Genomic DNA, 12,527 nt, shown 5'->3' on the forward strand with positions numbered 1-12,527 from the left:
TGCAAGAAGACGGGTAGCAGTAATTGAATATTTCTGTGCTGAAACAGTTCTGTGGTAATTTGCTTGCCAAGCATGGCCCTTTTATGGTTCAGTGGGAGGTCAAAGCAGTCATGTTGGGAATAGCTTGTAACATCATAAACTCGTAATTGAAATTGGGCGATGATCTGAGATCAATGCAAGTTTTGTGTGGAAATTAGTATCGTCGAGCAGGAAGTGTCAGCATGAAGAATGTGACGACGCCGGAATAAATACTGTATGTGGACCTGATTTTAGTCTCATATGTTGGCTGTGGTGCACTGATGATGCAGTTTATTTTTCTAACTGAACATGTGACTGGCAGTATAGATGACAAGGCAGCCCTCTCTCTGGCAGGGACCATCCTCAACAATAGTTTTATAGTAGCAGCTTGCTGGAACTTTACTGTGGTTAGTTGAAGAGGGATACGGCATGGAGAGGAGGGGACCTGCTAGTTAGCTGGGTGACACAGGAAATTATTTTGTACTTGAAGGTAAATTTGTGCTAGTCATGATTTTGTTGTTATTTATTTGGTCTCTATGCCATGCCTAAAGGGGGAGCGGACTAAAATGAGTTTACCAGACCGCCTACTGTGTTCTGGGGTTTCTTTCTCTGCATGAGGCAATTCCATTTCCTCATTGCCGACGAGCTGTGAACATGTCGGCCCACTCAGTAGGGGGTCTCTGCTGACAGCCTCTCTCAGCCGAAATGTGCTAGTTCATAAACTAATCCATTCTGTCCACTCAACTCCGTTACCACCTTGTTTCTGTTTCCTCATTGCCAAGCGTTAGGCCTCCTCTTCACTCTACTGTATGATATTACAAAACTAAAATTAAACTGTATTTAACAGAAAACAAATTACAATTTATCAATTTCCTATAATAACTCATTAGGGTCTTAGGTGAAGTGGAACCAATGCCAGCTGACTTTGGGCGAAGGGCAGGCCACACCAGAAATTGGTTGCCAGCTAATCAATGCACGATTTACTAGTAATTGAATTTAAATGAATGTTGTATTTTTGTACTTTTTAAATAATCATACCAAGCAATTGTCAATCTTGTACCTCAAGCCAACCACTTCTTTAGTATAAATGTGTTCGAAGGCTTGATGTGTGTTCATAATGTGTAACCACAACCTGCTGGTTTTGAGGGATTTGCCTGTGAGGACGTTTTCATTTCCTTTGTGGGTGGCTGTCATGTAGTCCGAGTTTGGCGAGCAGCCAATAAATGAATGTTTCAGCTTGTGGTCTTATGTTGCCATGTAGACACACCATCACACCCCTTGCAAATGTACTGAATGGTAACTGATGTTGCTTCAAGTTGGGTGAAGGGGCTTTGCAGTGCACCGGAGTGCTTTCACTGTGGAGGAGGGCTGTGGAATTATGCCCATGGAGCCTCCAAGGCAGCAGTGTGGCATCTATGTGGGTCACATACGCAAGAGGTGGATTAATAAACATAAATTGGCGAGAGCAGACTCACTGATACATATGCATGACTCAAACACAACATGACACAAAGCGAATGCTACACACTGACTCACACTTCGGCTTCACATGCATTTGTTTTCTCGCTTCACCTCTCCACCTGTGCCGCAACTGGCATGTAAATGGTCTAAAACGCTTCCACTCTGTTCACAGCAGCAATAAGTCATAATCTCTTTGCAAAGTATTAATCGCTATCTGCTATTTATGTGGTGATTTCAAAACCTGCAATTGCACTCCATCATTGTTGTTGTTGGAAAGATGGAAAATTTTGCCCAGAGATTGAACATTTTTATTTGAGTGAGCTGTCACTTAACATTTCACAATTAAGCATCAAATATGGAATAAAGCTGTCAGTATTTGTTACATGCTGTGTTGACTTAAATTTTAACACTTTCCCCGTTTGAGAAAATACCAGGTTATACATTGTCTCGCATTTCAGCCCAAAAAAGACTAGGATATGACTTTTAGGCCATATTACCCAGCCCTAGAGTACTGTAGATACCATGATAACTTACTCCATTACATTTTACCTACATCTAGTGGCAAAACCAAACTCCAAACACTGACCCAAATGACAATAAGAATCCTCTTTCAGTACATTTGCCAATATATTGTTCCTTTAAATTTGTGCCGATATCAGTTGTGAGTGCGAATAGAGTGCGTGAACCTCAGACATGATGGATCCAGGGTCACAAACTCTGACTTATTTTGGCCTTTTGAGTGAACTTTGAGCATGGCCACCTGTCAAGCAATCCTCTCTCTTTTTCACTTTTATGTCTTTCTCCATCTCTTTTATTCTCTGTCTCTCTGTCTCCTTCTGTGTGAGGTAGTCAGGTCAGTCTACTAATGAGTGTTCCCGTTTAAGCACCATGGTCCTAAATAGATCTCTTAAGATCCTTTAATCAGCCACTGTCGTCTCTTCTCATTCTGAATGCGAATAAGCCACCACAGCCTCCTTGTACCTGTTTGGATATCCTTTGTTGTCACCAGAATTTACTTTTGGACCATGTTTTCCTACCTGAGGAGCCCACACTACACTGTGAGTAGCAACCATTCTGTAATGTCCAAGGAGCTGCTGAGTGAATGTGCTGTAAGGCTTAAGCTGTTTGGGTGAGGTAAAAGTAGAACAGGTGTCAGTTGGTCTTGTGACCATTTATTGCCATGACTGTAAAGTTCAGTTGAGCACCTGTGTCTTGGATGTAATTATTACTTACAGAGTCTCATTTAATCATTGTTACAAGTTCCTGGTGTTTGCATAAAATTAAAGTAATATCGCTGTGACAACTGTATGTCAGATTATTCTTTCTTTCAAACAAATCAATGTTATTAGACCGCTTTTATCTTTTCACATTCAGTGAAATGTTTAAAGCTGATGTGTCTGGAATATCCCTTGTTCAATAAAGGACATGCAGTCTGGGTACCTGGTTGAACAACATGTTTCCACAATGCTTACAATGCCATTAAAGAACTGCATTGATATTTTACTTTCAAATCAGCATAATGCAAAGTATAGTGGGAAATTTGCTCCGAATCTTCAGACGCATGTGTAATTGAGATGCAGCTTTGGAGAAATCCACTTTTTTTTTTGCCACACATTGTTTTTTCCAAGGTTGTCAGCACTCTGTTTATTAAAACAGTGGGTGATTGACTCTTGTCTTGTGGGTCTTTACTTGTCTTCAAAACACAGTGAAAAGGTGAGGTGTGATCTGAAGCCGAAATACATGGGCCAGAGGAAATATTTGTTTAAAACATGTTTTCATTGGTTTAGCTACATGGTTTAAGTGCGTAAGCATTATTGATAGTTATTCTATTTTGCTGCCAATGTTACCTGGAGGCGTTGTGCTACAGGGTGGATGTAACTCATCTGCCCTGATCTGATGTCATGTTGTTGTACTTCAGACATTTCTAATGATCAATTTGTGAGTTATCATGCGCAACCCTTCTTCAAATTGTATTTTAACGGTGATTGTCGCATGTTGCTCTAATGGTAATTCATGGGCCAATCAGGTTAAAATATTATAAACATTATTATTGTATATATTATAATAGTCACTGGGTGTGTTTGAAAGAACCTGGTAACTTCAGTTTGTTTGTCAAGGTGTTTGGTTCCATCAGAGAAGAGGTTGACAGTTCTTTGTGGTGGTGTCTTTCAAAGGAGTCCATAACTGATGGGTTACACCGAGGATGTACCCTTCATTTGACTACAGTGCAAATGCAGTTCAACTTGGATGGTCTGCTGACGAGGAACGACTCTGTCAGTGAACAGCGCTGATATTGTGAGATGTGACAATGCCCTGAGGTAGTGTGTGTGGGCCTTCATGTCTGTGTAGGTGATTGTATTCATTTTAGGGCACAGCATTGAAAGCTTTTCTTCAACATAGACGAGGCTAAACATTCATTTGGCCAGTCACAGGCACTCCTGCCTGGCTTCCTTCCTTCGGGCACAGTAAATGGAGAAAAGCTAGACAGACCTTTTACCTTACTCTCAAGTAATTATTTACAGCCATGTTGTCCATCCCTGTTTCTACACAGTAACCGCAGCTGTTAAGGTTGCCTTCTGTGATTTTGTTAGTCTCTCTATTGTCCGATTAGTTCCAATCTTGCTGTATTCCTACCCAGGTCCATCAATGGCCCATGTGAAACTTACTTCTCTTTACCCCCTGCATTTCTTGTCCATCCACCTCTGTCAAACAACCTGTTAAACGACCTCAATTTTTTTTTTCAATTTTGTATAAAAGAGAAACAAAATGCAAGGGCCAGTAGTGTTAAGCTACCACCTCAAACAATTGCATAGTTACATTTCCAGGTTCAATTAGAATTATTGAACTCCTCTTCATCATTCTGTTCACTGTTAAAGTTTGGTTTTGAGTGCCCTTAAATGCATTTGGCGTGTGGACGGAAGGTGCGAGACTCATTGAAAAATGTACTTTGAGAAAATACCCATGTTGGTGTGGACAAGGCCTTTAAATGCATCTACTCCAATTGTATTGGCGAAGCTTTGTTTTGACCTTTCGGAAAACAAATGCATAGAGAAACAGTGTTCACTTGGTATGAATATTGCAGTGTCTTGTTAATACCATCTTAAATGACCAGTGCTGACTTACCATTGTTTTACTGTGTACCAAGAGTCCTTTGTGTCCCTCGCTGTCTCTGCATTCACATCGCCTCACTCTATTGTCACTGATGTCGTCATACCATCAAAAACTCTGCCAGCATGTCCTTGAGCAGATACTGTCTCATCAGCTCCAGAGGGTCAACGCAGCTACTATTTTACTGATAATCTATAATGCATCAAAATCATTCACTGTCGATAAATAGTCAATGATAATGGCAGTCCATTTCTTTTTTTAAACCGACACATCTAATCAAAGTGGTAAAGATATGTACTGTATGGTTAAGCCATTTTTGAAAATGTTACACATAGGTCATCGTCCTCGACAACGTTATGATGTGTTGGTTCTATCTTATTTCACTACTTGGTGTCCACTAGGCTTTACACGATCAGGATTTTTGGGGCCGATCACGCATCTTAAAAAAAAAAACGATAACTGATCACCGATCCGATCCGATCACAAGATGGAGCAATGTGTCTATTTACATGACTTGTTCATTTATTGTATATAATTGTGTACTGTATCCATACATACATTTTCTGGTCAGCTTATCCTCACAAGGGTTACGGGCGTGCTGGAGCCGTCCCAGCTCAAATTATTCTCTAGCATTTTAGACAAAAGTTAAAACACCAATGACCTCTAGGGAGCATTCAAGGCCACTGACATATGTTTAGCTCAAATCAACATTACATGACAGAAATAATGGGTGCTAACTTACTGTAATTAAATGACTTTATTGCAATTAAATTACTTTAATAAATACTGTTAATGACATGCTTACTCTAACTTTCTCATTGTCCCAGCTATATGGATGGGTGTTGTCCAGAGTTTGAGTCCGTTTGACTTTTTAAAATGTATTTATTTATTTCCCCCCGCGCCGCCACGCTGCGTTGCTTGAACTTGCTCCTCGTGTACATTCTTCAGGTGCTCGATCAAATTTCTTGTGTTGAAGCATTTAGATGACGTTCCCCACGATGTACTTCCGTTGTGCACAGACTGCAAATAACTGTCGCTCGTCTGAGACATTGCAAAATATTCCCAAACCGACGACGTGGTTTTTCACCGACAAGATTGAAAAACTTTATTGGCCATCAGATAGTTACAGTACTGCGCTACAAGACACGTGACAAGGCTAAAAATAAACTATGCGACAAAGACACAGAGTTAAATGTCTTGTGCGGAGCATCATTGATGGGATCGGCTGCTTATGCCTTGAAATCTTATAATTTGAAACATAACATAAACATTATTTACAGCTAGCTCCCTTGATATGCTCCCAAAGCGGTTGTGTACCGTGAAGACACAACCACAATTCCAAAATTTCCTTCAGTGTTTGCCTAACGCATCCAATTGGTATTTCAATTTCCTTATCATCAACCCCACTTTCAATGTAAATTAAAACTCTTAATGTTCCTTTATGTATTTAGTCATTCCTTTTTTTTTTTTTATTCTAGACATGTTTTGACATGCTATTGACCAATATCATCAACTGTTTCCCTAGATTTCCATTTACAGTACTTTGTTACCCTAACAAACAATAACTTACTATAAAATGGTTTCCTACATTCCTGTGTTTTATTTATTTATTATGCCCTTTGCTTTCCATTACAGCTTCCTTAACAAAATGTATTTAGGTCGAATATACTCAACTTTTTTGACCTCGGGGCCCAACTTTTCCTGTGCAAAGGGGCCCATTCAAATATTTAAAACTGTACTGGTTTAAATGATGTAACTCAAGTTTGATTAGTATTCTATATTTACTAAATCACAGCTAGCTACAGTTTAACAAGCTAAAAGCTTGTCATTTAAAGTCTCGAATCAGGCTTATTAACACCGAAATAACTAACTAGATTTTACACAGAAAAAGAGAAGCATTCTAAAATATCTGATTAGAAAAAAAAAAACAATTTGATAAATAACATTATATAAAAACAATAATGGTTTCAAATAGATAAACTGTAGAAATAAAATTGAAATGAAGTGCAAATGAAAATTTTGTCCTCTGCAAATGAATTACGCAATTGCTTCAGCGATGTTAATTTTTGTTCAACAAATTGTTTCTGTATCTATAGTCCATTTTCTTGTCACTTGAAAAATTCCATCTTTCCCACAAGCGTTGGATTTCCAGTTTTTAAATTCGAATTTCTAAAGTTTTGAAGGCTTCAGTGCTTAGTGGGATAGCGTTATCCCACACCTCAGACACTGGGCATTTCCCGCCATTGTACTTTTGCAAGATTTTAGTCTTTTAGGAAGTTTTGGCATCATTTCAAATTCAACAGTATATGGTGTTATACCGCAGCTAGCTGTATCACAGTTTTGTTTTGTTTTGTTTGTTTTTTTGTAGAGCGCATCAACTTGTCTATTGTGTGACTCCCCGTTGTCGAGTGGAAAACTCGCATGTGGCAAAAGGAGATTCACCACCGGTGACCACTGAACATTTCATCCATTTATTGAACGCTGGGTGAACTATAATACGCAATGAGCACACTTATGCCGGCTCAGCCCAGACACCCGCATGCAGCTTGCTGCATTATATAAACCCCATAGTTTTTTGTTCAATAACTTCAAAAATATTTATCATGTCTACCTAACGATGCTGGACTGCTGTAAACGAAATAGCAATCTTAATGATTCTCTTTCTCGCTGGCGTTGGGCAGAATCCTTGCATCTCCAAACCATCACTTTGCAGGACAATAAAAAAACAAAACAAAACAAAAAAAAATAATCATCATTTTGCAATTCATTTTGTTGAGCCATTATATAACATAATCAAAGGGAGCAAGCCATTTTCAATACTTAATATTGATCAATAATTTTTTTATTTTTTTTTTAAAGAAAAACCAAACAAACAAACAAAAAAGACCCAACTCAAAACTCACCAATAGTATCAATTTGCGAAATTTGGACCTTCTGCCTGACAGTGACGATATGTAGTACTGATTCAGAATGACTGTTTTTCAGACACAATCGCATCATAAATATTCAGTGAAGAAAATGAAAAATGGTCTGTCACAAATGTAATTGCTAATGATTATTATGTTCATTGATTAATTGTCTGAGCTTTACCATAAGGACCTCCAGTTTTATCAACCCCCTTTCTGCCTCTCACCAGCCAATCAGCAAATAGGGAGGGGACCTTGTATAATTGGCTCAAACCAATCACGCTGTAGACTTGAGGTCAGGATTAGTCATTAACTGGAGGCTTAAAATCTCAGCTGTCTGCTGTGGATTTCTGCTAGGTCTGCATCCGTTTGACAATTCCTGCCACAAAGGTGACAGTTATTTTAAAAGTAAACACTGAAAATAAGAATTGTTCCATTTATAGCCTGTGCAATGAGTAGATGGATCATGCACCAGATGTAAATTTAAAATCTTGTGTTAATAACAGTAGAGTGCTTGAGATCATAGCAATCATCAACATCGTAAGTGTAAATGTGTAAACATCAACGGCGGGCATCTGTGCAGACATCTGCTAAGGTACATCTGCTTAACACAGCACTGGCAGCAAAAGAAGAACATCTAGAGAGAGATTCTTACCTCCAATTAAATAAAAAAAGAAATAACAATTGACTCCTTCCCCTGCTATCCATCAAGAACATTTAATCAAATGACTATCCCTAATTATTACAATAACTATGTTTGTAGAAGTAGTTGTAGTATCACTGATGCAGTTACTAATCCTGACTGCAAAACTGAGCATTATATAGTGTAAAATAAATAAATAAATAATAATAATAATTTCCTGCTCGTCTATTTTGTTTGTCCAGTTATGTGAGGAACAGATTGCAGTGTAGCTCTTTCATCCTGCCCCCCTTCCATGTCTGTCTGGCTGTTTTTTCTCACTATTTGGAGAACAGACGGTACTTTGTGGCTGTTATGCTTCCACACAGCTTTAAAGATGGAGTATATTAGAGGAGGAGGAAGAGGAGGAGTACCCATAGAGAGGGAAGTGTGCGTGCATAACTCCCTTCTGTGTTCATCTTCAGCCCGAGACATCCCCAGAGAGGGAATAGCGTAGTGTGTGCATATGTTCATGATTATTGTCATTTGTACATCGTGTCACCCACACATTATGTTTCAGTGTTTCTTGGTTGGAAGCTGTGTATGAAACTGTTTCACAGAGACACAGACGGTCTGACAGACAGTCACACAAATAACATGCACAGACAGACAGACGCCTGCAAGAATAACTCAGACAAATTCTATTGTATGTGTGGGTCCTTGGACCATAAGCTATACTGTCCTTTGCTGCTCACTGATATTTGAAACATTCACCCAGATTTTCCTAAATGCCTAAGGAATGTCTCCATAATGCTTTAAAAAGAGGAACGGTACTCAAGAGGAGGTGACAGTCAGAATCTGGCTCACTGACGTTTGATTTTACGCTTAGCCCCAAATAGAAGTGAGAATCTTTGATCCATTGGGTGCTTCTGAAATAACCATGAACATCTTGTCCCAGATATAAATTGGGTGTTTGCCACAGTGTATCTTACGCATACTGCGGAACTGACAGCTTCACTGCAAGAATGTTGTGCTCCCTGACTAACAACGGTATGCCCATATGCACATATAACATGGCTGCAGGCTCCCCCTGTCCTCAAAATCTATCCCTGCCTGTATTTCAAGGGGAAACGCTAATTGGATGGATGTTGCAAGGGAAATAATGTTGCTCGAGCAAACTATCAATTGCTTTCAGAGTTTAGCATAAATAGTTTGTTCAATTTTGTTAGTATTTTCTAGAAGCTTGAAGATGCTTTGTCTGTAGTATCCAAGCAACAACACTCTCACTCAACTCAACTGTGTGTTGACTGACATTTTATGCTATCAGCTTCAAACCAAAAGGTTAATTGCGCACATCACAGTCAAGTTGTGAGCCTTGTCACATGCTCTGATCTGTGAAATTAAATTAGCTGTCGTCATCTTGCAGAGTCTGGCTGAAAAGATGCAGACTCACTTTCAGCTTCTTTAACTTATGCACCCTAGTCTTTCTGACTGCCATATGCTTGAAGTTGCAGATGGAGTGAAGTCCATATTTGAATATAAATAGTATTTTTCTGTTCAACCTGTTTCATGCAAACTGATTTAAAACTGCAGTGTAGGGCTAGCGATGTCTGTTAAACAGTCTGTGTTTTCCAAGCATGCTTTGTCGTGCACATGTGCATGCTAACGTTTCAACATCATTCTGGCTTGGAGGGGGTTTGGCTTGCAAAATGCCACAAATGTGGTGATGGGGGAGTAGGCAAATATGGTCTGACTGATGCTCATCGAGGTGGAAATGTAGGTTAATCCGGTCATATGGGCACGACCATCATACCTCCTTGAGCATCAGGAGAGAGCGAAGCGAGGGCGCAGTGGGGCGTTGTCTTAGGGGAAAGGGAAGCACAAAATGACCAACAAGGTATTATATTGAATTACATCAATAAAAGGCACATTTTATTTGTAGAGAGAATATACAGAAGGTAGTGGTGAAGACCTGTGCGGAAAAAAGAAGCTACAATTTAGGACAAAAGAACAAAGGGAACCAAGTTGATTGCTGTATCGCCTTGGTGGGGGCGTGCCCCCAGCATTCTCTTCTGAAAACCTGCAGCCCATCCTCAAACACTTAGGAGGGAAACGGCTTCGTTTACTGGATGTCTCCATAGCCACAAAGCCCTCAATCTACACTAGCCAACACCACCACTCTTCCTTTAACCAGTTTTCATCTAATTCAATTACACAGGCATATTATGCAAAATGGTTAGTGGAGAGATGAACACATGCTCTGAGCTGTGACACTGATTTTGGCACCATCTGGAAGACCCTTCACTAAACGCAGAATAATATTTTGTTCCTGCTGTGTTGACATTTCCAAAAAGAAAGTGGTTTACATGGCTTCCAGTAGAAACTGGAAGGTCCAACATGATCCATTCCCCTGAAGCTGATGGACCTCTGTTTTTTTTTTAGGATTTGAAAAATGAAATTCCCTGTTTAAAGGGAGAATTTACAGTGTCAAAACTGCTAGCAAAATATGAATGTAGCCTCACTTCACTAATCTCTACCCCGTCGAGTCTCTGACCAAAGCCACACCCCTCACTAACACGCGCGAGACTTGTACTGTACATAAAATGCACTGTATATAAGCCGATGTTAGCCGCGGCTGTACATTGGTAGCACGACTTATACATAATGGAGTTTCAATATATCACTGTAATGTTGTTGTTGTTTTTTGGAATGGACAGTCAAGTAAAAATAAAAAGTGCTAAATGTACCTGTTGCTAATTCCACGTCACGAATCATCGGTTTCCTCCACCTCTGGAACGTAACAACTATGTTCACCCTTGTTTGGTCTCGGGATCTGTCCTGTTGGATCGTCATTCTGCTTCTGTTTGCTAGTCTTATGCCCAGTTGTTGGCAAAAATTAGCTTTTTTCCCCTTTGTTTCTTCTGGAAGTGGATATTCCACCATAGTTTCAGCAAATCTCCTGAAGCCCAAGGTAACAGGTCAGTGTAAGGCTGCAGGGGTGTGCCCGCGAGTGATTGACACCTCGTCGGTCACGCCATTTGTCTCTGATTGGTTGTTTTTCCTCTGGTGTGGTGGTTCCTTAAAAATGTAATTATAGTTACAAGCTGGGGCCAAAGAGAGCTGTTTTTTTTCCTCCAACAGATAATTTCACTCATGTACTACTGTCAGGATATAGTGACAGTTTTTTCTTTTAAAACTGCAGCTACTTTTTAAGTAACAATGAATCATTAGACTCAAAGAGTTAGTTTGCTTTGAATGTGAATCCCCTTACTTTCGAAAACGTTCTGTATAGTCTTCTCATCTAATGTTCTTATTCAGAACATGTGACCAGAATTAATACTTTGGTACTTGCCTGAGCTGAGGTTTGACAATATCAAAACAATTGAACCACCAACAACTTAATTTTATATTGTGATGTTTTGACAGTTTCACTTATAGATCGGTGGATGGTAGGTTATCAGGGTGCCCTGAATGTAATGTAGAAATAAGAACACAATTCATGCTTTTCAGTGCAGTTGCATCCTGCAACACAATCAACAGGCATAGACTATTTTTGCATTTGGCAGCAGTATGCTTGGAACAAGGTGCTTGTCTTGCAATGTTTCCAAGGAGATGTGGGTGCAGGGCTGCATGTGGTAGGTTCACCAGTCTATCCACACATGCTGGCAATCATACTGAGCAGTAAAGCAGAATTTTTAATGACTGTCATTCATGCGTACTCTTGTGTTTCTCTTGTGTGACTACATCAAACACCGTAAAGTATTTGAAGTGACACATTTAAAATCTCACAAGCTCTCTCCCCATTTGTTCAATTCGTCATGCATAAATGATGCGACTGTGATGGGACCACCTGTCAATCCTCCCACTGCCACCCCCACAAGCTTTTGATGCTTCATGCCACACCATTCACTGTGATTGTGAATAAATTAGATTGTGGCCAACTGAAGACACAAAGCATTTTAGGCTGAAAGTTACACTGATGAATAGTCACAGCAAGATGTTTTAAATATGTGGCAGTCCATCCACTTAAAATGTAGAAAGGAGAACTGCTCTACTGCAGCAAGGTAAGTGATGAGTATGAGCTCTTGTGTAAAATGCTGCACTAGCACCACGTGTCTCAAATAGTGCACACTGATGCAGCAGAGTGGTTTTCGATGTGTGCATATATAGAAGCGCCTCCCCCTCACACTGCTTCAGCATGGCCACAATCTTTGGAAGCAGACTCACACACACCCTGCTGCTCCCCGGGCCTCTAACCCCAGCTCGCGTGAGTCACCAAGTGGACATGTGATAGTACTACAAAACACCATCCCCACTGCCCTTACCTTGACCTGCTCCTCTTTACACTCGTTATTTATGGTTTAATTTACAACGCAGTGTGAGGCACCAGTCTTTTTCATTGACTCTACAAGCAC

At 39.9% G+C, this 12,527-nt stretch overlaps 1 protein-coding gene across 8 annotated transcripts in view; it reads left to right on the forward strand.

Moving 5' to 3' along the window:
• The window catches only part of arhgap12b (Rho GTPase activating protein 12b), a 45,240-nt gene that overhangs the window by 14,204 nt on the left and 18,509 nt on the right, over nt 1–12,527 (forward strand). The window contains exon 1 of one of the 8 annotated variants that reach the window (XM_061666391.1): nt 2,440–2,537. The exons of the other annotated variants lie outside the window; for them this stretch is intronic. Within the exon in view, the coding sequence (XP_061522375.1) occupies nt 2,505–2,537 (33 nt within the window). The 5' untranslated portion in view covers nt 2,440–2,504. Of the gene's footprint in view, nt 1–2,439; nt 2,538–12,527 lie in introns of those variants that run through there. 8 annotated transcript variants of the gene reach the window in all.

This window comes from Phycodurus eques, chromosome 21, assembly GCF_024500275.1.
Source record: "Phycodurus eques isolate BA_2022a chromosome 21, UOR_Pequ_1.1, whole genome shotgun sequence".
Classification (NCBI taxonomy): Eukaryota; Metazoa; Chordata; class Actinopteri; order Syngnathiformes; family Syngnathidae; genus Phycodurus; species Phycodurus eques.